Source organism: Mirounga leonina, unplaced genomic scaffold (genome assembly GCF_011800145.1).
Source record: "Mirounga leonina isolate KUSES-001 unplaced genomic scaffold, KU_Mleo_1.0 Mir_94, whole genome shotgun sequence".
Lineage (NCBI taxonomy): Eukaryota > Metazoa > Chordata > Mammalia > Carnivora > Phocidae > Mirounga > Mirounga leonina.
Window position 1 is genome coordinate 49,999,071 of NW_023270855.1, and position 26,253 is coordinate 50,025,323.

Genomic DNA, 26,253 nt, shown 5'->3' on the forward strand with positions numbered 1-26,253 from the left:
GCCGCCTGGTTTCTCTGGCTGAGCTCCCCACGGGGCCGCGGCGGCGGAAGCCGGACCGGAACCAGGCGCCTTGTGCATCCGCTCCAGACCAGGTGCTTCCTGCCCTGCGGCCCCTCGGGCGAGCACACAGGCTGGCAGGCCCGCTGCTTCCCCTCCCCTCCGGGACAGAGGGTTAGCAACGTTAACGGAGAGGCTTAGGGCACAGTCCCCACCCCCACGCGGTAGCTGTGGGGCCCTCCCAAACACCTTTCTGTCTGCTTCATCCCCAGCCGTCATGACCCTAAGCCTAGAACCTCGCTTGCAGGGGTCATCAGGTAACTCCTGGGCTCAGAGATGAATGAACTCTTGCTTCCCTGGGGCCGTGGGACGGTCGCTGGTGGACTGGCTCCTGGGCTCCGCCAGATTCCTGGGAGGGTGGTGGCTCCGGCTGTTCCCCAGATAGAGGCCCCCAGAGGCAAAGCCTGACCAGCCCAGGTGGGAGGGCCCTGGAGAAAGGGATAGTCTTGTCCCTGCTACCAAGCTATTCCGGGGGGCCCCTGCCTTTGGTGAGGCTCCAGGCCGGTGTTGAGCTCCACCACCAGCCCCAGATACTTGCCCAACGCCTCTTTATCACCATCGTCCCCTCCACCCCTGAAGTGGCCTGCGATGTGGGATGAGGGCCAGAGACCACCAAGTTGGGGCTGTGTGCTCCTGTGGCCTAGAGGATCCGCATCCTGTGGAGACGCGCCGGGGACACCTATTGTGAAGTTCGCCAGCCCTGGCACCCGAGGAAGTCCCTCCCAGCTGTGGCACTTCCTCTCATCCTCCTGGGCCTGAAAAGGGGGTGTGGACAGCAGGCCTGGGGGCCCAGGACACCGGCCCCGGGCTGGACCCCCAAGGGCCGACTGTAAGAACGGCCCTCCCTCCAGTGCCCCCGTCTGGGGTGGGGGTGGTGCGAAGCCCGGGAGGGGTGGTGTAAAAAGAGGAACCAAGCCGGGTGAGGAGAGGAGGAGCAGGAGGGGGCCCTGGGTCACGAGGCCCCGGCACTGCCGGAAAAGGGCTCTCCTCCACCCCCATCAGCCCGGACACTTGGGCAGGGGGTGTTCAAAGCCGGAGGCGAAACCCAAGCGATACTGGAGGCGGCTCCTTCCCTGCCTCGGCTTCCCCTCTGCGTGCATCCGGGTACCTCACTCCCAGCTGTGCACTGGGTCGGGGTCCTCAGAGGCCCCGGGGCCACTCCAGGGCCTGGGGGGACGGAAGGTGAGGCCCGAGGGTGACGGCTCGGTCCGTCGCCGGCCGGGGGCGGGGCTGTGAGGCCCGCGCTCGGAGATCCCCGCCCGCCGGTTTCCTCCGGGGTCAGCCCGGCTCCTTATCAGGCGCGGCCAGTCGGCCAGGCCCTTATCTGTGCCGGTCCAGCATCCTCCGGCGCGGCCGGGGGTGAGAGGGAGGAAACTGGGCCGCCGGGGGCGGGGAGAGGGCGGGCCGGCCAGGAGCAGCTCACTTTCCCTCGAGGGATCCACGCTGCCGTCGCGGCGGCCTTCGGGAGCCCGGGAAGAGGCGCGGCCCCCACGCCGCTGCCGGGAGGGGGCGGCAAGCTCCCAGCGGCCCTGAACGCAGAGGCCAGACCGGATCGGGGCCACGGAGCCTGGCCTGAAACCCAACCGCATCCTGGCCCTGAAGGACAGAGCTAGGGCACTCACCAAACAGGAGGACCAGCGCCGGGGTAAGAAGGGAGTCCGCCTGAAGGTGGGGGATCCTGGGAGTGCCTGGATTCATTCATTCGTTCGTTCGTTCATTCATTCATTCATCAGGGGGGACCCACTAAGTGGGAGTCCTGGCCAGCTTCCCCAGGGCCTAGGTAGGGAAGAGGGGGCAGAGGGGCCAGGAGTCCCAGAAGTTGCCGGACACTCCAAGCCATGGGGCCAAACCGTCTAAGCAAAGGAGTGGATGCTGATGGGGATAGGAAATGGGGCGTGGGGGACACCAGGGAGGGCCAGAGAAGGATTGGGACATGACTGTATGTACTGGGCAGTGGGGTCAGGGTTTGGGGATCCTGGGTCAGCATCTTTGATCATAGGGTCAGCAGTGGGGTTTACAGGGTTAGTAAGGGGGACATTTTCAGTGGGGTGGGAGTCAATGGAGCGATTATGGGGGACTTTCAGGGTGTGACATGGAGGCAATGAGAAGAGCCCCCAGGGTCATAGCTGAGGGCCACATGGTCAGCTGGGGGGGGGGGGTTGGAAATCAGTGAAGGGTCAGAGTCAATTGTAGAGGGATTCTAAGGTCACATGGTATCAATGACGGGTCTCCGGATCAGATCTGAGGGTTACAGGGTCATCCTGGGGACCAGAGGATCCATCACGGGTTCCTTCCTCACCCCCTCTCCAGGCTCCAGGTGAGAAGGATTCTGGAATAAGTGACATTTGCCCAGAAGCTGGGCAACTGAGGCCCTCATGGGTCACAAAGAGCTCAGAGATGGCCCTGCCGAGCTCAGGGCCCCCCAGAGATTCGTTGGCTGCCACCTGCCCTTGCGTCAGATCCCCCTCGCATGTCCTGGTGGTTTCTGAGCCCACCTGCCTTCACGCACCGAACCACCATCCCCCTGCCCTTTCCGTCTCCTTTGAGGGCTCTGTTGGGCTAAGGGATGTGCATGGCATCTGATTCCTCCCTCCCCACTGGCTTCCTTCCCTCCCACAGGTGAGCACCCCCTTGGGGTCCATGTGCCCTCCCCAGGCCCAGGCAGAGGTGGGCCCCACCATGACTGAGAAGGCCGAAATGGTGTGTGCCCCCAGCCCAGCACCCACTCTGCCCCCCAAGCCTGCCTCGCCTGGACCCCCGAAGGTGAAGGAGATGGGCCACCAAGGCTCCTCACCCCCCAGGCTGCCTCCTGGCGTGCCAGTGATCAGCCTGGGCCACACCAGGCCCCCAGGGGCAACCATGGCCACCACGGAGCTGAGCGCCCTGCGGCCCCCACTGCTACCACTCTCTACCCTGGGAACTGTCCCACCGCCCCTGGCCCTGCATTATCACCCTCACCCCTTCCTTAACAGGTCAGTGGGGGGCTGGGGCCTGGGGGGAAGCCAGGGCCAGGGTCCTTGCCCACAAGGCATTAGTGACCCACGACCCCTTACAGCCTCTACATTGGGCCGGCAGGACCTTTTGGCATCTTCCCTAGCAGCCGGCTGAAGCGGAGGCCAAGCCACTGTGAGTTGGAGCTGGCTGAGGGTGAGTATGGGTTTGTGCGCATAGATAGCCATCTGCCGGGGCTCCTGTCTGCCACAGGGAAAGGTGTTGCAGGTGTACACAGACATACACAGGACAGTCCACACGGGGACTCAGTACTCAGGTTACACCCATGTGCAAAACCACAGACCCGTGGCCTGGCCCACACAACCACAGCCACCCAACAAGCCACAAAGAGTCATGGCAAAATGCACCATGGCATGGGGGCCACAAAATGACAGCCCCAGTAGAATGCACAGCCACGCAGGAAACAGCCACAGGACAAGAACCACACAAGAGACAGCCACACAACCACAGCCACTTAGGACCACGGCCACATGAGAGTCAGCCACAGAACCACAGCCACATGACCACAACCACCTGGCAACGATCAGACAACCACAGCCATTTAGATGCACCAGGAGTTCACACCTAGGGAACCTCTCGACCCATGTGCACCTCCAGCCACACGCAGGGGCACACTCCAGAATGCAGACCACAGGGACAACTCCCCAGCCTGACAGCCACAAGAAACATGCCCCTAGGAATCTCAGCCATTGACATAAAGGTGTGGACAGAGATACAGAAGGCCTCAGTTGTCTGCAGCCAGGGCCTGTGATGGTCCTTGTCTGCGCTGAGGGGGTGGGGGTGGGGGCCGGGGGCCTCACTAGCTGGGGAGCTACACATGGATCCTACTTGTGGATCCCTCGGGTGGAGAGAGCCCCAGCCCACCGCCTGTGTGGAAGTCCCCACGAGGGCTCTGGGTGCCTGAAGCGAGGGCAGGAGGGGGCGCCCCCTGGGCCTCGGCTGCCAACCCAAGCCCTCCCGTTCGCAGGGCACCAGCCCCAGAAGGTGGCCCGGCGTGTGTTCACCAACAGCCGGGAGCGCTGGCGGCAGCAGAACGTGAATGGCGCCTTCGCAGAGCTCAGGAAGCTGCTGCCAACGCACCCGCCCGACCGGAAGCTGAGCAAGAACGAGGTGCTCCGCCTGGCCATGAAATACATTGGCTTCCTGGTGCGGCTGCTGCGCGACCAGGCGGCCGCTCTGGCCGCAGGCCCCGCCCCGTCCGGGCCCCGCAAACGGCCCGCGCACCGGGGCCCCCACGACGCCGCCCGCCGCGGGCCTTGTCGCAGGGCCGAGGCAGTAGTGCGCTCGCAGCCCGCGCCCTCGGCCGGCCCCGACGGCAGCCCCGATGGGGCGGCCCGGCCCATCAAGACGGAACGAGCGGCCGTGAGCCCTGAGGTGCGGTGACCTCCGCAGCGTTGCCTCTGAGCCGAGGGGCACCGGGAACTCAGCCCAGGGCGGTCGATGCCCTGCGCCTGCTCTGGAGCGAACTCCCCCGAAGAGAGACCAGTGAGGACGTCCGCAACGGGGTCTGGAAAGGCGACTGTCGCCCCCAGGGGCCCCGCAGACCTTTTTTTTTTTTTCATCACCCACCGCCCGCTGGAAATCGCCTTTTCCCGCGTCTCCCTCCCGGGGACGAGGTCCGGGAACCAACATGGCAGACAGGTCATCGGACTAAAGTGGTGCCTCTTTTTTCCGGGCTGGGGTCGCGGAGAGAGGTGGGGAGGGACCGGGGAGTCTTTGCCCTTCTCACCGGCGCCCCCTCCTGGAGACTCGTGGATGCACGCCCCTGGACCGCGTCGGCGGAGGCGCAGAATCGACGCCGCGACCCACCCCACCAATCCCAAACCGGTCCCCGTACGATGGCGTTAGCGAAGGCTCGGGCGCTCTGACTTTTGTTTTTCTTTATTTCTTTATTTCACATACACATTAGCCATTCAATGGAGAAGCCGGAGAGAGTCAGGCAAAGATGGTATAACAGAAGCGCAGTGACGGGGGCGGGGCGGGGCGGGGCGGGGCGGAGAGGGAACAGACGGGCTGGCTGCCTACTTGCATTCCGCTAGGACACTGAAAACCCAGAAAACAAAACAGACAGTAAACTACCCTTGTTTCTTATGTATCTCAGTGCAGAGACGGGGGTGGAGGGCAGAGAGAGGGGGAGACCAGGCTGAAGGAGGAGGAGCGGAGGGACAGGGAACGCTAAGGGGGAAGCACACCAAATCCATTAGTACTATATATAGAGATACTCGTATATACTGCGTTTCTTAGCCTAAGAAGAAACTTGTTTGACGGGACGGGCGGCCTTTGCGGTCCGCGATGCTGGTGCTGGTCGGGCGCACGGATCTCCCGGGAGGGGCCGAAGCGGGGCTGGCCCAGGCTGGCTTGGGGGGGAGGGGGGCGCCCCGAGGGTGGGGGGGGAGCAGAGGCGGGGCTGGGGTGCCCCTCGGGCTCTCGATTGGGGGACGAAATTTCTCGTGACTTTATTGCTCCTTTATTTTCTCTCGTGTGTGGGGGGGGTCCGTTCAGCACGGTCGGGGTGAGGAAATGGTGGGTCGTCTGAGCCACCCGGCCCCTCTGGGACCCAGAGCGCGGCGTCCGCTCCGCCAGCACGGGGGTGAGAACAAGGCACTAGGTCGGCCGGCCAGCGCGGGGGCGGGTGTGTAAGGCAGTCGACGGGGCTGGTTGCAGGGTGGGGTGGGGCTGTGTGCGGGGCCGTGTGCGTGCGTGCGTGCGGGCGCGGGCCTGGGCGAATCGACCTGTCAGCTTGGCTGGTCCTGTCCTGGAGCTTCGAGCCTTCCTCCTGCTCCCCGGTGGGTGACGGGGGTCGGGGTAGGGGTGGGAGGAGTGATGTTGAGTCGGGGGCGCCGGGGAAAAGGGAGGGTAACTACCAACTTGCTGAGCGCGCTCCTGATAATGCTGGTGAGGGTCAAGTTGGCGTCTGGCTCAAAGAAGGGCGCTCGGGGCGGAGAGGGAGGGAGGGAGGGGACGTTTGTTCGTTGGCATTGACCTCTGCGGGGGAGGGGCTGGGGACCCCCCCCGCCGCGCCCCCGTGCCCGGACGGGGATGAGGCGAGGAGGGGGCGCTGGGGAGGGGGCGCCCGGGGAGACCCGCGGCCAGAGCAGCCCAGCCGCCGGGCGTATGCCGCTGTCCCGTTCCGTTAAACTCAACAAAGAAGGGATATGCGTGTTCCTAACAAGTGCAGGATATTTAATTGATTCATAAACTTATGTATAATAGTTTGTGGGTTTTTTTTTTAAACGTACTTTATAATGTAAGAAGCACCAGGGTTTTTATGTTGAATTATCTTAAAAATAATTTTCTCTCGTCCTTTTCCTTTTTGATCTTGTGGTTTTGTTTTGTTTTTTTTAATGTCGAGGTTTTTTTTTTTTTAACTCTAAAATGTGAACGTTTCCTTCAGCCCTCCCACCGAAACCGAGAACGAACGACGAAACAAATAAAAACCCCAGATCATCCTCGTCAACGCAGGAAAACGACTTAAAAAAAAAAAAAAAAAAACTGAAAACGAACAAAAAAAAAAAATTAAAAAAGGAAAAAACACTCAGCTTTCGTTATCCCCGCGCAGGGCGGGGCAGGCCCAGTTCTTTTAGCGTCCCCAGAGCCGCGAGGACATTACAACAAAAATAGAATTTTTCTTAACAATCTCTTAACATACAAAGATAGGAAAACTCTCTGATGCATTGCACTTGGTTCAATGAAAAAAAAAAAGTTCATTTCCCCCATATATATTTTTTGTGGGTTTTTTTCTCTTCTAACACGTCCCCACATCTCCTGTCGCCCTCGTCGCCCCTCGCCTGCCCCTCACAACGACACTTGGGAAAGGAGCGGCCCCCACCCCCCTGCCCGCCCGGGCAGCGCCGCCAGGCGCGCTCCCGCCCCGGCCCAGCTGGCCTGCAGCTTCCGACCTCGCCCGGGCGGGCGCCCCGCAGACCCCGGCTCCCGCGGGCCCACCGCGCCCGCGGCCCCGATTGTCTTCGAGGGAAGGGGCGCGTGCGGCCGGGCAGGGGGTCCCTTCCGCTCCCCTCTCAGCTCTGACCCTGTTTAGCCAACCAAACTGAAAAATCATTGCACTTTGACCGCGCGTCACGCCCGGCCCACCCGGCCCCCCACCCCACCCCCGCCCTACTCCCCACGCCCCCCCCACCCAGGCTCCCGCGGGATCCCCTGTCCCCTGCTTCTCAGTCCCGGTCTTCCCCGAGGGCTGCACGCGGATGGGGGAGGGCCTTCGCTCAACTTCCAACAAAAGCCACTCACGGGGCCAGCCACCTTGTGGCTTCCAGTTGAGGAGGAGGCACCCCTCGCTGGCCCCTTCTGCCCCAGGTCAGGGCCCTCCTCGCCTCCCCGGCCAGCTCCCTCCCCTCCTTCCTCCCTCCCTGCTGGGGCCACAGCCTCACAAACTAGAGTCACAATAAATAAAGCCCACACCCCACCCCTACGGTGCAATGTTGGGTTGACTGACTTTCAGAGGATCCTGACCTGTGCTTTGTGTTTTCATACAGTTAAGAAAGAGAGAGAGAGGCACAAGGACTTGAGAAGGGGGCCTAGGAAGGGAGATGCAGGGAGGAGGGAGTAAGGCACAGAAAGACAAGCCAGAGGGGCCAAGTCACACCCTGGAGGGGGGCTGGGCATGCTCTTGCTTCCCTCCCTCCCAGGGGGCTTCGGAAGACCCTCTGGACTGGCCCCCAACCATCCCGTGGCGGGGAGTAAGGGGCTGCAGGGGGAGGGTGGGGAGAGCTACTTCCTGTGGTGCGTTACCAAATTGTTCCCAAGTTGCTCAAATGGAGGAGGAGTTCCCAATTGCAACGGCAAAAGACCCAAACAAATGAATGCCCCACCCCTAAAAAAAGAGTAAAGACATTACAGCTGAAATCCAGAGAGAAGTGGCCAGGAGGCCCATGTGGTGGAGAAAGTGGCGGGGGCGGGGGGGGGGGGACAGAGAAAGCTCCAAAACACTTTTGAAAAAGGACAACACCCAACACCCTCCAAAGGACTGAAAGTCGGCGAGCAGGACGCCTACCTAGCGCAGGTGGCGCTTAGCCAGTGGCAGCGGCGGCTGCCTCGTCCTCCTCGCTCGGCTCCGGGGTCCCCTTTCTGCTCCACTCTCCGGCCCGGCCACAGCAGGGCTGTCTGTGTGAGGGGCAGGGGCAGGGGCCGGTGGGGCAGAGCGAGGGCACCTGCATGCGGGGCTGGGGTGTGGGGGCGACCTGGGGCCCGCCTCCCCTCACTCGTGGCGCGGCCAGAGAGTGATTTTCCCGGCCTGCGGAGAGAGGGAAGAGGGGGCCTGTCCCAGGCTGGGACGGGCTGTCGTAGCATTCCGACTCTTTCCTATGGACTGTACAGAGGGGTCTGGGGCCCTGAAACTACCCTCGAAGCTCAGGGTGGGGTGACAGAACACCCTCCATTCCAGGAGCAAGAATCTAGCTCCAGGGGCCGCTCCCTGCCCCCACCCCTTCCCGGGGCGGGGTGGGGGGGCTTCTAGCCCGAAGGTAGGGCAGGCAGACCTGGAAGCCACGGGCCTCACCTAGTCCAGAGCAGCTGGGGGAAGAAGCCAGAGGCCAAGGCAGTGGGGGCTGGGGGGCAGGGGAGGGGGGGCGAGAGACAGGCAGGGAGGGGGCGGAGTCTGGAGGGAGAACCCTCTGGATCTGCACCCCATCATTTGTACAAGCTTGTCCTCCGAGCTCCCTAGTGAAGCTCCGGCCCGAGTTGGGGATGGGGTTCCCCTAGGAAGGGTGAGGGTGGAGGACAGGCCCCTTTAGAACTGTGCTGGTCGCTTTGTTGGGTTGATTTCGTTCCTTCCCCGGAAGGACGGGGCAGGGTAGGGTGGGGAGAAAGGCAGTTCTGCTGCATCCTTCCTTCCTTGCTGTCCTCTACTTTAACAGAGTCCGTTTGCAGGTTTCCTTCTGCTTGGCTGCTGGTGCACAGCTCCACCGAGGCCTCTTCCGAGGGCTCTCCGAGAACTGGGCTGCTTCTGGGGGCCTGCAGAGCTCCCCGGGCTGGAGGAGACAAGGGCTGAGTGGCTGACGACGTCTAATTTTTGCTTTTCGGTGGGGCTGGGCCGGGGGATTTTTCCACGTCTCAAAATTTCTTCTCCCCCCGTTTGAGGAACCTCTTCTTTACATTTTGTCATTTCTTTTTGTCGATCTTATCAGAGGAACCAGGACTGAAATGGGACAAAAAGAGGCCGTATTGAGAACAGCAGGGACGAGTCTCTTCTCCATCCCACCTGGCCCGCTGACTTCAGGCCAGAGCCCAAGGCCCCTGGAGGGCCCACCTCCAGCAGAGCCAAGGACAGCAACACCCCACGAAGAGGTACATCCCCATTCTGTCCGTACCTCCTATGGGAATCCTGCCGCCCCCAAGAGACCCTGCCCCCCAGTGCTAGGGTCCAGCTGGCCTTCCCGTGGGCACTGTGCCCAGCGGGTGGGACCCCCGTGGCTGGAGCTGGCAAAGGCACAGACCTGGGATCTGGCCATGTTTCCAATTGTTTAGGTTTTTGTATGGGTCCTGCAGGATGGGGAGGATGCCAGGCTGGAGCTTTTGTCCCCAGAGGGGTTTTGGGAGTGGGGTGGGGGTGGCTCAGCTTCTTGCTGAGTTTTCTTTCTGTCTCTTTGGATTAAAAGCAGAAATTCCCGTCTGTACTCCCCAGCCAAGGTCCCACAGGCTGAAAGGCTGGGGAAGGGGGCGGGGGACACCACATGGCTTCAGTCCCTAGCAGTACCGGCCTGGGGGAGGGGCCCCGTAGCCCACTGTGCTTGATCCTCTACCCTCAGGGCACCTGGCGCAGGGGGAAGGACCCGAGGCTCCCTGGGGCGGGAGTCGCTTCCCTCAGGGTGCCAGCAGGGGGAGTCACCTTCCCACAAACGAGTCTTGGTGGCTCCTCATCACAAAATACACCTGACCCAAAGGCGGGGCTGCTTGGCAATGCCCTCCACCAAAGGCTCTGGCCCCACCTTGTGGCCAGGGGGCAGCGGGGGAGGGGCGGGTAGGGAGGTGTTCTGCTCTATGGTCTACAGGACCTGGGTAGGCCTGGTAGTACCTGCAGGGCCAAAAAGGGGTCCCTGAAAATGTATTTCAGGGCCTCTCCCAGGCTCTGGGTCACAGACTCAGATCTGCAGGAGCCAAGCAGAGCTAACTACTGAGCCAGCACTGGGTAGCAGCCCATTCTACCCTTGCTCCAACCCCACACAGAAGCTAGGCAGGGAGAGGGTGGCTGACCTGCCTGAGGCCACACAGTCTGCCCGCCTGGCCCAGCCAGGACTCAAACATGAGGGACAGCTCCGACCCGAACCACCACGTGTGGCGTGCTCACAGGGAGCCCAGGGCCAAGGCTGCCGCACTGGAGTGAGGGCCCGGGGCAGCCAGATCAGCCAGCTTTCCGAAAGAAGCCAAAAGTCCAGGCAGCACTGCATGTGAAAGTTGTCAGTGTTTAAAACCACTTGTTTCAGCCACACAGATTCTGCCTGCAGGCCGGACCCGCCCCTCAGGCTCTGGGACCACAGGAGGCCTTCTGTGAGATACACACAAGGAGTTTTAGTGTTACAAAGGGCCTGCTAGATCACCTAGAACCTTCTTGACAATGGAAACATTCTCTGTTTGCCCTATCCCATGTGGTAGCCACGAGCCACATGCGGCTTCTAAGCAAGTGAAATGTGGCTAGGGTCACTGAGGGACTGAAGTTTTCTCTAGTGAGTTATTTCATTTGAACTTCAACAGCCACACATGGCCAGCGCCTGCCCCACTGGATGGTGCAGATGGGGAACATTTGGAAGAATGGGGGTTTGGGGTTGCCACAATGCTGGCGTTTACTGCGTGGGCAGAGATGCCAAACTTCCTGCCACGTGCTGGACAACACCCAGAGGAGACCTGCCCTCCTGTGGCGGGGCTCCTGCAGGAACTGCCCGAAGTCCAACCCCATCAACTGACTAAAGGCCTTTAAAGGGAGGCTCATGGGATACTTGGCACTGCACGGGGGAAACCCAGGCCCGAGGCACCCCGTGAGTTGGGGGGGGCTGAGTCAGCAGCCAGCCCCTGGGCTTCCAGTCCTGGCCTGAGGAGGAGGGAGCTGCCTGGTGAGCCCCTGTCACTGTGGTCTCAGACCTCTGTATTCTCTGAGGCCCCCTTCCCAAGGAGAGACTACACGGGAACCCTTGCAGCACGGCTGTGTGAGCCTGGCCCTCACTCTCCCTGTGAGGGAAAGGAGGCAGAGGACAACGGGGATGTGGAGAGCCTGCTTGGCCCCTCTGTCTTTGTCGGACTAAGCCAAGGAGCCAAGCTGGTCCCCTTGGGGTCCCCTGAGCTGCACGGCAGGGGACAACCACCAGTGCTCAGATTGGGGAGTCCCCCCACCCCCGCCAGAGGAGGAAGACTCCAGTTCAAGGCCTGGAGTTAGGGACAAAGGTGGTTCCAGGATAGCTCCCCAGTGCCTCCCCACAGGTCCCAGGAAAGAGGGGGGGCATCTGCTGCCAAGCACAAAGTGGCTTTTTCTGCTCACCCTTTCTGCTTCCTGAGCCAGGTCCAAAATTGATTAAAACTAAGTAAAAAGCGCTGCCCAGGGAATGACAAAATTGCTAAAATTCTCTTTTCTTCCCTCATTCTATTGTTCTCTCTCCATCTGGTGCTCCAGAGATCAGCTAAAGTCACTGGTTACTGTGGAAACCGCCCCCCCCACTGTACCCCCTGCGCCCGCTGCAGCCTCCTGCCTGCCCCCAGGCCCAAGGGCTCTCGGCTGTGTGGGCCCTGTCCGGCTCCAGTCTCCCCCACCGTCACCCCCAGACACACCTGCCTGCTGGGCCCGGGGCTCAGGTCCCTTTGCAAAACAAGGGGGAGAAGAACCGTTTCCCAAACTTGCCTCAAACTCTGCCTTGGCCCCAAAGTCTAGCAAAGTGAGCAGAGAAGGTGAAGAAGGGAAAGCACACGGAGGCGGAAACAGGGTGGGGGGGAGGACTCGCGGCAGTGGTCCCCAAGAGTGAGCAAGCAACACGGAGCTATAGGCGCTGGGGCAGAGGGAGGGAGGGAGGGAGGGAGGCAGGGCGAGAGCGATGGAGCCCTGCCGCCTGGTGCCAGCCCAGAGCCAGGAGGGGAGGCCCGCCTGCTGTCCCTTCCTCTGGCACCCCCTCCCGCCCTCTGCCAGCAGGGCTCTCTCGGCCTCCCTGGCACAGAGCAGCGGAGGGGGCTGGCTCCAGCCCCTGCTCGGAGCCATTGTTTTTCTTCTCAACACCCCCAAGTTCAAGTTCATCTGGGTGTTACATCATGTCTGGTTGCTCCTGGAAACCAGACGGGTCAGACGTGACTCTGGGGAAAGGGGGCGGGAAGCTGGAGGGGGTTGAAGTTCCCCTCCCCTCCCCTCCTTGCCACTAGGGAGCTCCGAAGTTTGAAGTTTGACAAAGTTTTTTGGCTTTTTTTTTTTTTTTTTTTTTTTTTTTTTGAGGGAGGGAGGGAAAGGAAAAGGGAAAAAAAAACAAAACCTCAAACCGCACACACAAAACTTCCATCCACCAACTTTCTCTGGACTCGGGCCTCAGAGCAGTAAAGGAGCAGGAGTTGAAAGAGGTGGCCCTGGGGCTCTGGGCCCAGGTGGATTTCCTGGGGCGAAGAAAGCCTCCAAGGCCTTGGGCTCACAGGGTAGTGTTTTTGTGAAATGTGCAAAAGAAAAGCTATTTGCATGTTCTTTTCTGAGAAGTTGTAAAAGCTGCCTCTGCCCTACTCCTGAGGTGGGTCCTCCCTGCACCCCAGGGCCCGGGGCTCTGTGGGCTATTCCCAGCCCCTTGGGGACAGGCACAGGGAGGAGGGGACCCACGGGCGCGCGCGTGCATGCGTGTGTGTGCGCGCGCGCACAGATGCCTGTACAAAGCCGGATCCAGGGCATTCCAGCAGGAGGGCTGGAGTTTTCCTTGTGAGAACTGGGGACAGACGGGAGCTGGACCGGAGGTTCCAACAGCCCGGCCTCCCCTCTAACAGGATTCATGGGGACGTGAGGGAGGGGCCTCCAGGGTGGCAACAGGCCCTGCCCTACCCTGGGTGCCAGAGTCGCTGGGCATGCAGCCCACCAGGACGGCTCTGTCCCTCCTCCACCCCTTGCCCAGCCCACCCAAAGCCAAGGAAGAAGGGAGGGCTGGGGGCCAGGGCTTCCAGCTGGAGGGGAGGAGAGCAACAGGCAGAGCTGTCCTCTTCCTGACGGGGCCTCGGGCTACCACCAGGCCTGGCCCAGAGCGCCTCTAGCCTCAGGTCTTTGGCCGCCTTCCCCAGGGCCGGGGCTGTCAGAGCTAATTATCCAATTAGCTGATTAGCCAAGGGACCTGGGGGCTGCCTGGGGAGGCAGGCTCAGCTGGGCTTGCAAAAGCCTGGGCCCTCCAGCCTTGCCCTAGCCCCTTCTCCCGGATTGGCCCCAAGGAACCGGCCTCTTCCCTAACACCCACGATGCGCCCACCCCTGCCTCTTCCCCCTACGCGCACATCCACATCGTGGGTAGGGCCTCCTACCTGAGACTGCTGTGGGATGTTCAGAAAGTTGCCGTCCCGGGGTCCGATGCTGACAAACCGGTTGGCAGAGGAGGCGCCTGTCGTTGCGAATGCTGTGGGGAGCAGGGAAGAGAGGGAGAGACCCCGTGAGGCCTTGGGGCCTGCCCAGGCACTGCCCTTCGGGGCTGCTGAGAGAGGGAGAGACTGGATTAGACCATACTGCCAGGGCTTAGGCTGGCAGTGGGAAGGACAGGCCGGAGGGGTCCCATCATCCTCTCACTGACCAGGAGCACACACTGTCCCCCACCCCCAACACTCCACCTCAGCCAGGTGTCCTCTCTCCTGGTCCGGGGTGAGGGAGGGGCCCTGGAGGCTTTAGCTGAGGTCCCACAGACCCTGTCCCCAAACCAGGCACTGAGCAGGACTGAGGATAGCCCTCGTTGAAGCGAGGCACCCTTGCTTTCCCACGGACTCTCTTGGGTCTGGGAAGAGGGAGCCTGGGAGGGTGGGAGGCTGGGAGCTCTGCCGGACCGGCCCCACCCTGCTCAGGGAAGGCCAGCTCAGCCAGGCCACCTCGCCAACCAGGGCACCTGGTTGGGTGCTGCATCATGTAACCACGCTGGGCAGTCCCAAGCATGGGGCTGATGGCTCAGGGAACTTGAAGGGGCCCAACGGAGGGCTGAGTCGGGAGGGACAGGGTCAGAGAGAGGAGCTGGCTGCCAGCTTGGGCCCAAAGGTGGCAAGGCTCAGGCCCAGCAGGCATCCTCCTCCTCTGATGGATGAGCCAGTTCCTGTGGTCCTGCAGTTCCCAGGGCCTGAGATGGGCCACAGCACAGGAGGAGGAGGAGGCTGGAGGGCCTGGCAGAGCCCTAGGGCTTGTTGTTCTGGAGCCTGAGGGGGCAAATGGGCAGCCAAACACCCCTAAGCTCTTCTCAGGTTTTCTGGCTGGAACTCTATGGGAGGGAATGGGTCCTGCACCCCCAGTAGGGAGGATGTCCCCAGAAGGGACAAGAGTGTCACAGGATGCCAGGGATCCCCCCCACACACACCCTCTACCAGATACACCCCAGGGACTGCGTGCTCACCAGATTCTGTCCAGGGTGCCCCCCAGCCACCCTGCAGCCTGGCGCCTCCTCCCCCACCCTGCCCACCTCCAATGACCATGACCATGACTTCGTGTCTTATGGCGGATGCAGATGGGAAGATGGCATGAAGAGGATGGAGAGGGGAAAAGAACTCAAACCATGAGAAAGAAGGCAACAGAGAGCGCGAGACGGAGAGAAGTGAGATGGGCCGCCCCTCCCACTGCTGACCAGGGAGTCCTGGCCCGTGGCCTGCCAGCCCCCAGAGCGCCCGAAGCGCTGCCCACCCCCTGCCCACAGACGGCACGCCTCCCACCCTCCACCTCTCCTGTCCTTCACACGTCGGGTCTACCTGGGGCCTCTCAACTCAGATTTTTTTTTTTTTCCCTTTAACAAAAATTGTCATTGGTTAAAAGAGAGAGAGAGAGAAGGAAAGAGATGAAGTAAGCCGAGGCCCAGAGCCCTCCCTTGTCCTTGGAACATTCAACCTGGGGAAGGGAGGGGGATGGGAGGAGGAAAAAAAAAAAAAAAGAAAAAAGAAAAAAAAGAGGAACAACGAGAAACCAAATGTGAGATTGAAGGGGAGGAGGTCAGGGGCCAGCCTGCTGTACAGTTAGAGGCCCAAGGGCCCCGGAATGGAGGTGAGGGGGCAAGGCCAAAAGGGGATGGTGGTGGCGTCGCCTTGTGGTTACATTTAATTTTTTTGGTGTAGCGGGGCACAACGAAACAACAAAAATCAAAAAACAAAAAAACGAAAAATGAAAAAAACAGCAATCAGGCATGAAGATGGCATGGCTGTGCCTCCCCACCCCCCTCCCACCCTGGCCAGCACCCCTGGCCTGCGTGCCCCACTGTGCTCCCCCTCCCGCCCCCGGGAGGGGCCTGGGCCAGGGGCCCCCGGCTGGGAGCAGCGGGTGGGCAGGGGAGCTCGTGGGGTGCTGGCTGGTGCAACTGAGGCCCGGGAGGCCATGACTGGGGGGCTCAGCTCTGCTCTTGTCCGGGTGGGAGGCTCCATGGCGCTCTGGGTTGGGGGGCTTTGGTGGTGGGCGGGGCAGGGGTTTTTCTTTTTGCCGTGGAGACTGTTTAGATGGGCCAGGGATGCTGGGCGTTGTGGTTTCGGTTTCATCGTCCACTTACAAGGTGATGGAGGAGTCAAGGCGGCGCCGTCTGGGGCAGTGCTGGTGGATTTGGAATCAGGCATAGGAAGGGGCACAGGTCTGGCCACTGGAGGCGGCGGCGGTAGCAAAAATGACCCCGGGACTTTGCCCTGGCCGCTACCGTTGGGCTGCGAACAACATAAATAGAGTGACGCATGAAGGCACATCCCACACAGACACACGCTCCCCTGCGCGGCCACGCCAGCTCGCTCCTGAGAGCGGGCGCTCCCGGTAGAAGATGCAGGATGGGCTCGTCTCCTCCGGGGCACAGGGTGGGTGAGGGTGTGAGGCTTCTATTTGGTCTCTCAGGTGTTTCTCTCTCTTTTTTTTTTTTTTTTTTTTTTTTTGGTGGTCCTCTTTTGAAGTTGTGGGAGGGACGAGAGGGGGTGTCCGACGAGTGGTTTGTATTTTTCTTAGGGAACATGTTTTAGGTACTGAAACATGCCATCTAACCATATAAGCAGCGCACCTAGAACGCTCATGCTCTTGAAGACCTTCTGCCTCAGCAGGTAAGATGTGTCAGCTCACCCCCACTGTCCCCGGAAAACACACGCATGCCTCCCCTCTGTGGGCCCCTGGGGTGGGGCCAGCTGACCCACCCAAGGACTACAGGCCCTTCGGCGTCTACCCCACATCACGGCCTAGGGAGACGCCGGGTACTGGGGGGCTTGCCCTTGACTCCGGCAGCCTGAGGATCATGGGTGCTGGCCCATTTTCTACAGAACAGCCCAAGACGAAAATCCATCGCTGCCAGCTCCAGTTCCCACGAGGCTCTTCGAGAGGACTTCCCTGTACAGTGCCTCGGAAGCCTGGGATGCCTGGCTGCCAGATCCATTCCTCAGCTTTATTCCCTCTTGTGCCTCAAACTCAAGTTTCCTCCCCAAGCCCCGTGTGCCTTGCATGCATCAGCCTTTGGGATTCAGGGGACGTAGGCACCACAGGGAGGGGCAGAGGTCCCTGGCCTCTTGCAGGCACAGCTTCCCTGGAGATGCCTCCCTGGAGCTCTGGGCAGTGCTCTCGATGACCACCTACAGCCTGGGCTCAGGTTGGGTGGGCCAGAGCTGAGTCCTAAACAGTCCCCTCACCCGAGGGACAGAGCTCTGCCCCATCCCCAGCCATCCAGGTGCAAGGCTTTGGGAGGCTCCTGTGCTGCTCCTTCTATGGGTGGGTGAGCCAGCCCAACCTCTATCCTCACTGGTTCCACGTGGATTAGGACGAGACTCCCCAGGGGTCTCCCCTGTGCTAACGGTGTACTCCTTAGTTCAGTGTCTCAGCGCCCGGCTGTGTACCAGGTACTTTACTCAGGTGGTGTCCAATCCTCCAACCCTGTAAGGCAGCAGGTTTTGCCTGGGGCCGGGGTGGTGGGGTGGATTCTGTCCCCGGCAGCGGGCATTAACAATGTCTGGAGACATGTTGGGTAGCACCACTTCCAGGGGTGCTGCTGGCGTCTTGGGGGGGGGAGGCTGGGGATGCTGCTACACACCCCGCAATACACGAGATGGCCCCCAGGATAAAGGCCCAACAATCCAAACGTTAATAGTGCCGTGGCTGGGAAACCCTGATGCAAGGGAAGCTTGATTCTTTCCCTTTCACAACTGGGGAAACTGAGGCTCTGTGCAGCTGAGTGGTTTATCTAAAGTCACCTAGCTGTAACTGATGAGGCCTGAAATTCACAACCATGTCTCTCTCACTCCAGGGACCTTGTGAATTTTTTCCAGCGGGCTCATCCCAACCCTCTTCTCCAACTCCAAAGGTGCTCAGGCTTTTCCCCTCCCCTTCCCCAGCTCTGACTGTGTGTAACATAAAATACAAGCCCCCCGGTTGGGCATTCAAGGCCCCTATGGTGGAGCCCAGATGGGGTCCTCCACCACCCATGCCCCTACATTCACCTCCTCCCAAGTACTCCCCATTGCAAACCAATTGGGGTTTCCAGAACACAGCCTAAGCAGTTGAGGGCTACACATGTGCTCACTGCAGAACCCTCTGTCTACAACACTCCTTCCCACACTCCTTAAGGCCTGCTCAGAAAACACCATCCCCAACATGGGACCAGCCAGATACCCTAAATCACCATCCATCTCTCTCTGCCTTTTTTTTTTCTCAGATACTTGTGACCTCCACCATAGCCTTTGAAGCAGGCTGCCTCCCAGGCTCCCCAGCAAGCCTGGGGACAGCCACCTCCGTGTGGCCCAGGCGTGCAGCATTCAAGTCCCACTGACTGAGCTGAATCGACTAGTCCATCCTGCTGCACTTTCAAATCATCGAGCCCCATGTCTGACCCACGCAGGCCACACCCTTCTGAGCTCTGGCCATCCGCGCCCCGCCCCCGACCCTTCACCTCTAAAGACCAGCACCCAGGTCTGACATTGTCCTTCCAAACGGTTCCCTTGATTTGCTCTTTCCTGCCCACTCAGAGGTCCCCTGACAAAAGCAAGTAGGGGCTGCTGATCCCGGTTTGTGTCCTGGGCTGGAGACCCTTTGTGCTAGGTGTCCTTTCAGAAACAGGCAACTGCCTCCCCTCATGTCTGTGGCCTATCTGGTGCCTAGCTTGTTCTTCCATCAGGGCAGGAAACGGGAGTCTCGAGAGATCACAGCCTCACTCCTTTACTCCAGGCCATCCTAAGCTTGGGCGCCCCCCACCAAGGGGCTGGGACATAGAGCCTTCCAGGTAGCCCTTGCTCCCACAGGGTGGCCAGTGCCTTCTTCTAGTCCTCAAGACCTGTCTCCCCTCAGGAGGACCTAAATCATTCATCGCACTTGATGAAGCCAATCCCAGCTCGACATGGCCAGACATCGAAAACCGCTGATTTACAACATTTAGTTTCTGGAACTTACTTCCAATCAGGCTAGGATATCTCAACTCTGATCGGGGTACAAGTTGAGGTTTTAAAAAATCTCGAGGTCTTGTGATTTTGCGGTGCCTTGAAACCTCATGAGTTAAAAGCTAGAAGGAACCTGGAGACTGGGATAGCTCTTCACTTTCAATGGACAGGTGAAGACGCAGGCCTGGCCGCTCCGGTGGTGGTGCTTGAGGCTGACCTACAACCAGTCTTCCTGCCTCCCGGAGTCACGCTCTCCCATTGGGCCCTGTGACTTCTCCATCGCGTTCACTGGGCGGTCTCTTCTCTCTGCCAGAAATACAGCTAACCAGGCATCCTCCTTCGGCCCTTTGCATCTCCTCTGAGTGGTGTGTCCATTTGGCCTTGGCCTTTACTGATTGGCTCTTCTCAATTAGGGCCTCATGCTGTGGTCCGAGGATGAGCACAGGGGTGGTGCCTGGGAACCCTTTTGCAAATTGTAAAAATTTTGTATGCATATTTTTTTTTTCTGCAAAGATGATCTGAAACTTCACATTCTCAAAGAGCTTAGGAATTTACTCCTTTAGACTTTAGATCAATGGTTCTCAAAGTGGATCACCCGACCAGAAACAGCATCACCTGGGAACTTGGGGAGAAATGCAGATTCTCGGCCCCACCCCAGGCCTGCTGAATCAGAAGCAGGTGAGGCCCAGGCACCTGCATGTTATTGAGCCTTTCCGGTGACTCGTGCATGCTAAGACTGAGAACCACTGCTCTGGAGGCAGCCACGGAACCAGAGCAGCCTGGTACTGCCATTCCCTGACACCAGGACAGCTGCAGAGCTTGGGGCCTCTCGCTCACTCCTCCTCCAGAGCCTGCTGCCGAGCCCCAGGGAGAGGCTCACTGAAGACACCCCCCCTCCTCTCTGGGCACAACAGGCCACAAGAGGAAACCCAGAGAGACTGCTCCCCAGCCGGGCTAGGCTCTCTGATCAATCAGAGTGACTGTTTGCCCTCCTGTCTGCAGTGTTTTATCCATCTGCCTTCTGGACCAGATGAGCCCTTAATCTTGAACCGTCAAGTCAGGGGAGAGGCTCAGGACCCAGCCATCATCAGGATGCTTAAGGATGGATTGACCCATATTCCCGAGGGTGAGTTAGGTTTGGCTCTTTGGGCTAAATTGGTCCCTCAGGTCAGTCTCATTTTGGTTAACCCCAGCTGCCTCTGTGGGTGAGAAGGCAGGCGAGGTGGAGTTCCTGGACTCTCTAATCCATATTCCAGACCCAGGGCGCTGGGACATGGGCTGGTAGCTCCCGTAGAGTCTGCTGGCATCTCTGAAGGAGGCGTAGTAGCTTTTGGGGGTCATGGCCACTTCTCCCTCCATGCCCCTAAAAGTGGACAGAGCTTGTCCAGAGAGGTGGGCAAGGCTCTGAGTGCGCTAAGGAGCTGCAGAGCCAGCAAGAGAAACCTCACAGGGAAAAGGGGAGAAGGAAACGAGGAAAGCAGAAGGAGGGAGAACAGGAGAGAGGGAAGAGGACCAGCTTCCGTTCTGGACAGCAAGAGTGAGGAGGCTGAGCCGCAGCCCAGCCCCAAATCAATACACCAGCACTTAGCAAATGCCCATGTGTACAGGCCGCCCTGAGGCAGCACTGGGCTGCGTGGCCAAGGGCCGCCCACGGCTCTTCCTGGGCCACCTTTGGCACAGGCTTCCGAACACCTTTCCCCACCACGGCCCTTTGAGCGTCCTTCCCACCCGACCTCTCACAACGGGTTTCCAGGCTGGGCCAGCTGCGGGGAGAGGGGCTGGGCCTTCTCACAGTGCAGTGTGCTGCTGGGACTCTACAGCCTTCCTAGGGGTCTAGGGACCACTGTGTCCCAACCCTGAGTGCTCCCAGGGACGAAGGGAGGACCCCTGTCTCACTGAAGGGTCACCTCTGGCCCACCACTGTCTGGGATAAGCCCTTTGCTGAGGGCCTGTGTTTCTGCTTGTCAGTGACTGGGCCCTAGGGCCTGCTGACGGAGAAGGGCAGTGGGCGACAGAGCTCCATGGGCAACCAGCGTCTCTCCTAGGCTGAGGAGCAGAAGGGCGTCGCTCCAGAACAATAACTGACCGGGGAACCTCTTGCTAAGAGTTCTGCCAACAGGAGACTCCACGACAGCTCCTGTTGGAAGGAAGGAGGGCCTTTCCTCTACCGAGGGCTTCTCACCAGGAAATGATGATGCCCCCAGGGCACACATTCTTGATCATCGGGACTGGGGGGTGATGCAGCTTGCATTATGGGGCGGGGGGGGGGGGGCGGGCGCGGATGCTGCTCAGTACCCCACAGTGCACGGGACGGCCCCGCAGAACAAAGAATGAACAGCCCAGATGTCAACAGTGCCAAGGCGAGGAACCCTTGGCCTAGAACCTACACAATCCTTGTAGCTCTGAGGTGGTAAGAGGGGTGTTACGAGGTAAGGAGTCCAGGCCGGGTTGGATAGATCACGGATACACTCTTACTGGGGGCACAGAGACCGAGGGGAGGGCGAGGAGCGCGAGCAAAGCAGGCCCGGCCACTGCCCCCGCCCCCAACTCGGGACTGACAGACAGGCCTGGCATTACACACGGACCCCTACCCCCAGATCCAGAAGACGGAGGTGTTTGGCACGACCGACTCTCTGCCGCTCCAGCCCCAGGAGGGCTCCCGGCTTTCGGACCCTCTCCCTGTGAGCCCCGAGACAGACGGACGGATGCAGAGATGAGCTGTGGCAGGGCTCCTGGGGCCTCTGGACTCACCTGTCCGGCGGCCTGGCCCGAGCCGTCCGAGCACACGAACTGCACAAACTCCTTCAGCGAGTCCTGCCCGTGGTGGTGGTGGTAGCGGATGGTCGGGTGCGTGAAGTACGGGCTCGACTGCTGGATGATGGATGTGGAGGGGAAGTGCAGCGCTGATGCTGTGGCCCGGGGACTCCCTGCGTGCACGTGGGCAGGAAGAAGAGGGCATCAGGGCTTAGCAGGTAGAGGGGCACGCGATGGAAGACGGGGCAGTGGCGGGGGGATTGCTGGTCAGACAAAGCACTGAGGAACCAGATGAAAAGGGAGAATGGGGTCAGATCAGGGCCAGGACCAGGGTGAGGAGAGTGAGGCACCGGCCTCTGGTGAGAAAGTTAAGGCAGTGCCAGATGATTCGGCAATCGAGGTAAGTAATATCTTAATGCAGTATTTTTAAAAAGCCGAATTGGCGGAGCGCCTGCGCGGCTCAGTCGGTGAAGCATTGGACTCTTGATTTTGGCTCAGGTCATGATCTCAGGGTCGTGATCGCAGGGCTGTGACATCGAGTGAGCGCGACGCCGGGCTCTGCGCTCAGTGGGGAGTCTGCTAGAGATTCTCTCTCTCTCCCTTGGCCCCTCCCCGCCAAAACAAATAAATAAATCTTTTTTTTAATACTTTTTAAAATAAAAAGTTCAGTTGGCAAACTAGGGCTGGTCAGCCAGCTGCTTGTCTTTGTGATAAAGTCTGATTAGAAGCAGGGCTGGAGCTAGGGTGACACGAACAAGGCAAGGTCAGGCAAATGCAAGGCCAGTCCCCTCTTTTGTTTAAAACGTTGATAGCTATTCCTTGTATATTTTTTTGCAATCGTTTCAATTTTTTAACAATATTACATTAAATATTATTTATCTTGATGGCTAAGGTTTTGGCGCCTCCTGACACTCTGCATTGTGGTGAGCGCCTCACTGCCTTCACCCTGGTCCAGGCCTAGGTGCGAGTCTGGGGGAGGGAAGGAGGAGGCCAAGGACTCCCAGGCTCTGGCTAGAGACGGGGCCGCTTGCCTGTGCAGGACAAGCCCTTGAAATGCATACACCCGGCTCCTGCACGCACATGACCGTGCCTCTGGCCGCTGCTGCCCAGGCCCTGTTCCTCCGTGCTCAGCCCCACGGTCCTTGCACACGCATCCTCCCCACACACAGCTCCCACCCCGGCGCAGGCCCCAGCTCTTCCCTGGGCCCAGTCCTCCCCCTCCGGTCTGTTTCCAATCAGCTCGCTCTTGCTCTCAGTTTCATTAGGGGGCTGAGCAAACTTGGCTTCTCTCTGGAGTTCATAAAAGCTGAGCCGAGCTGGGCCTGCCGCCCTCCCGCTGCCTGCACACAGGCCTGGGGTCCCCGCCCCCACCTTGTGGCCACCACACCCTGCCCCAGTGCAGGCTGCCTCTGGGCTCTCAGCCAGGAGGCCCCGAGGAGGAGGCTGGGAGGGTAAACTGCACTCTTCTCCGTGTCCTACAGAAGGGCCCGCAAGACGGCAGGCGGGTGGACACAGGCAGTGTCCAGAAAAAAGCCCAGGCCTCTTTCTGCCAGAAGGGTACCAAGGGGGGGAAAAGCAAATGAGGGAGCAGGGAGGCTGAGGACTCAGTTCCCACAACTCCCTGCCAGATTCCATCCCCTCAGGAACGCTGAGCTGTCCCCACGCCCCCACCCCCACCAAGCACCCTCTCCCGAGACAGAAGCAAGAGAGCCCCCAGAGGGAGTGGGCTTGCTCCTTTCCCTGGAGAACAACCCAGGTGCTACCAGCCCCTTGGCCTAGCCCTTCACTTTCGGAAAAGGGCACGGAGGGCCTGAGAAGGGGGCCTGGGCTCCCCTGAGTGCTCTTGTCAATTTGTGCCCCACAGCGCCCCAAGTTGGTGCTGAGAAACCAGACCCTGGGCTCAGCCAGGAGCTAGGAGACAAGAGGTGAAAGGAGGACAGAGGGAGAAGCCTGAGCTTGCCCGCCCACAACGGGCAGGAGGAAAGGAGAGCGGACAGGAGTGGGTCTGAGGCCTCCGTCGTCACAGGCAGGGGGGAGAGGGCCTTGGGACAGGCCGGTGCAGCACAGCCCACACATGCGTGCACACACAAGCACACACGCACGCACCCATGCACAGACGTGCACACGGGGAGTGAGAAGCAAGTGGGAGGGTGCTTGGGAACGGGGTGAGGAGGGGCTGCCGCGGAGGGAGGGCCCATTCCCATGCCCACCCTCCGCCAGACCTCGGCCTACTCAGAGAGCTTGCGGCTGTCACTCCGGGGCTGGAGCCCCGGCTCCTTCACCTGGCCAGCTGCCCCTAAGTGCTCCACCGCCTCCCCCACTGCCCCCCTCCAAGCCCCCCCAGTTCTCACCTGGTCTGACTCCAGCAAGCACAGGCAGCGGGTGGTGAGTGAAAGCCATGCGCGGGGAGCTGCCCTGAGAGGAGAGGGCACTGCAGAAGTCCAGCTTTCCTGACTTCTTTAGAGAAGCCGGGCCTGGGGGGAGGAATCAGCAACACAGGGCAGGTTTAGCTGGGTCGAGGCGAGAGCAAGGGAAGGTGGGAAGCCAGCAGCTAGCTCCTTCTCTCCTCGGGCCCCCTCCCGGCTACCCCTTCCCCACCACACCCCCTTCCTGTCTCCTTTGCCCCATTCCCGCTCTGGTTCTCAGGCCCGGTATGCCGATGGGCCAGCTACAGGTGCTCTGATCGGAGAGGAAAACGAGACCCTTGGGTGCGCTGGGTAGGAGATGAGCAAGGGGGCTCATCTTGCTCCCTGATGAGCAGATAAGGAGCTCATAGGGCACAGGATGAAAAGGTGGGATGCAGGGGCAAGGGGCAGGGAAGGTGTGCAGGAGGAGCCCTGGGGAGCCAGCTTCAGAGTGAGGGGGGACCCGGAAGAGGGATGGGTTTGGGTCTGCTCTGTGGGGGCCCTGGACTGGGGGAGGCTCTGGTAGGAAGAAGCCACCAATCCTCAGGAGGGACCGCAGGGGTGATACAACACCCGACAAGAGAGTTGGGAAGGGGCTGGAGGACCTGGGCGGGCACTGGGGGCAGCGCGGGACAGGAAAGGACTCCCCTGCCAGGGGATCCAGAGGCTGGGCAGCTGTAGGATGGGTCATTTCGGGGCTTTGCTCTGCTCCTGGTGCCAGAGATGGGGTGGCATTCAGTGGGAGACAGGGCCACAGAGAACACCCCGTTGCAGCTCTGCCTGAAGGATCCCGATGCTGCCAACCAAGGTCATCTCTGTGCCAGGCGGGCATGATGTCCAAGTGATGCTCTGACACAGCAGGGCCCCTGGGCCAGGTCCTCCAGGGGAACTTGTCTCCTGCCCTGGGCTGAGCCTGGAGAAGGCCGTGCCCAGGATGGGAGGGCTAAGATGGAGTGGTGGAGATCTGCAGAGCTGCCATCTTTCAGGCATAGAATCAGTCTGAGTGGGGGGGTGGGGGTGGGGGCTGCAGTCTTAACCGCAGAGGGAAGCGGTGGGGGAAGGGCGAACTTCCAGCCGCCAGCAGAGGTGTTATCTGGCGGCAGCTGTGTGCCACCTGATAGCTGGCACAGTGCGGGGGTGGGGAGCACCCCCACCAGCTGTGCACAGCTGTCCCTGTGGCCGCACAGCGCCTCCCCAGCTGTTCCCTGTCCTGCAGCTGGGCTGCTTAATTGGCGATTTGTCGCAGCGCAGGGAAACAACACCGCAGGAGGCGGGGTGCGGGTACGGAGGAAAAAAAAGGAAAGCAAGGGAGCTGGGGGTGCTGCAGGAGGATGTTGGGGGCCGTGCATGGCAGGACAGCTAGAAGAAGCAGAAATGACAGGCACTGGAGCAGACAGCTGAGAAATAAGAGTGGGAGCCAGAGAGGGGACAGCTCTTTGAGCACCAGGTCAGGGCAGAGGGACCTGGGGGCTGAGCCCCAGGAGACAACGATGGATGTGGCTCTCAAGGCACTTGAGTCCTTGAGGGGCAGTCAGTTAACTGAGGCCCTGGCTGTGGAGTCTTCGGGGCCTTTTCAACCCCTCCTCTCTCTCCCAGGGAAGCATCTGGGCTGTGTCGACCCAGGTCCCTGCTTGCCACATGAAACCCTGGGAGAGACACCCGAAGACTCGCCGGAGAGCTGTCCCACAGAGGCGAGCTTTGCTCTTGGTCTGGAGCCCACTCCCCAGGCTCATCTGGAGATGAGCCCTCCTCCCCTCCTCCCAGGGAGCCGAGAGCAGGGAGCTTGTGCAGACTATATCTGGGCCACAGGAAAGCAGGAGCGCCTCCCCACCCTTCTGCCTTGCTTTTCCCCCAGCCCCTGCCCCGACCCATCCGCCTGGCCTATCTCTGTAGAGGCACATCTGGAAAACACCAGGCAAAGCGACATCAGGTCAGGCCTTCCTCTTCCTGCCTCAAGAGCAAAGCTCCCGTTCCCAGGCCTGACCAGAGCAGACATGCCCCGTGTACAATCCCCACACACGGGTCCACACTCCCTGGCCCCAAGACACTCGCACCTCAAGGACACACACAGGTTGTACCCTCAGTGCGTCAGGCAGAAGTCTCCCGCAGCCAGGCTCCTTGTACGTGTATCGTACACGCACACACACACCAGCGCGTGCACACACGCGTACTCTCCTTCCTTTCCTTCTGGGTTCTCTGGGTCTGCTCATGCCTCCAGTCAGGACTGGAAGTGAAGGTGGGTGGGTTCACCAAGAAAGGGGTGGTTGGAGGGTACTGGGAGGACTGGCCAGGCTTCCCTTAGACCTCCGCCCTTCCCTAACTTTCCTGCTTGATTGGAAAAATGATTCTGGTCATTCTTTACTAGGCTCCGCTCCTCTCTGTGATGCTGGGCCCGTCAGACCAGTGGTTCTCAAGATGATTCTGTTCTCCTCTCCCCTATGCCGGGGGATATTCAGCAATGTCCAGGGACATTTTTAGTCATTATACTTTGGGGAGGGGTGGGGAGTTACTAC

General features: G+C 60.3%; 2 protein-coding genes and 1 long non-coding RNA gene across 10 annotated transcripts in view; 2 read left to right on the top strand and 1 right to left on the bottom strand.

The window, feature by feature from the left end:
- Positions 1-6,562, top strand: LYL1 (LYL1 basic helix-loop-helix family member). 2 transcript variants are annotated; one of them, XM_034998002.1, is made up of 6 exons: positions 1-92; positions 305-314; positions 637-1,702; positions 2,677-3,029; positions 3,113-3,204; positions 4,037-6,562. In XM_034998002.1, exons 4-6 carry the CDS (start codon positions 2,698-2,700, stop codon positions 4,450-4,452), a joined length of 840 nt encoding a protein of 279 aa, XP_034853893.1. In that variant the 5' UTR covers positions 1-92; positions 305-314; positions 637-1,702; positions 2,677-2,697; the 3' UTR covers positions 4,453-6,562. The 2 variants fall into 2 exon arrangements, with proteins under 2 accessions (XP_034853893.1, XP_034853892.1); XM_034998001.1 differs by having other exon boundaries at positions 9-92; positions 270-314.
- Positions 6,563-8,008: 1,446 nt separating this feature from the next.
- Positions 8,009-26,253, bottom strand: part of NFIX (nuclear factor I X) — a 94,286-nt gene continuing 76,041 nt past the window's right edge. For 4 of the 7 annotated variants that reach the window (XM_034997995.1, XM_034997999.1, XM_034998000.1 and 1 more), the window contains 5 exons: positions 23,687-23,809; positions 21,333-21,508; positions 15,740-15,887; positions 13,542-13,633; positions 8,009-9,223 (listed from right to left, as the gene is read on the bottom strand). In XM_034997995.1, the coding sequence (XP_034853886.1) occupies positions 9,209-9,223; positions 13,542-13,633; positions 15,740-15,887; positions 21,333-21,508; positions 23,687-23,809 (554 nt within the window). In that variant the 3' untranslated portion in view covers positions 8,009-9,208. The remainder of the gene's footprint in view (positions 9,224-13,541; positions 13,634-15,739; positions 15,888-21,332; positions 21,509-23,686; positions 23,810-26,253) is intronic. The other 3 variants (XM_034997994.1, XM_034997998.1, XM_034997997.1) reach the window with 3 other exon arrangements.
- LOC118005780 lies at positions 9,215-18,257 on the top strand. The gene is made up of 3 exons (XR_004677875.1): positions 9,215-9,372; positions 16,177-16,268; positions 17,864-18,257. It is a non-coding gene; the product is annotated as an uncharacterized LOC118005780 (long non-coding RNA).

Bases quoted from the DNA above. Each gene is read 5' to 3' on its own strand.
- LYL1 (XM_034998002.1), top strand. From the start codon at position 2,698: ATGTGCCCTCCCCAGGCCCAGGCAGAGGTGGGCCCCACCATGACTGAG. The intron at 3,030-3,112 runs GTCAGTGGGGGG...GACCCCTTACAG, and splicing joins CCTCACCCCTTCCTTAACAG to CCTCTACATTGGGCCGGCAG. The intron at 3,205-4,036 runs GTGAGTATGGGT...TCCCGTTCGCAG, and splicing joins TGAGTTGGAGCTGGCTGAGG to GGCACCAGCCCCAGAAGGTG.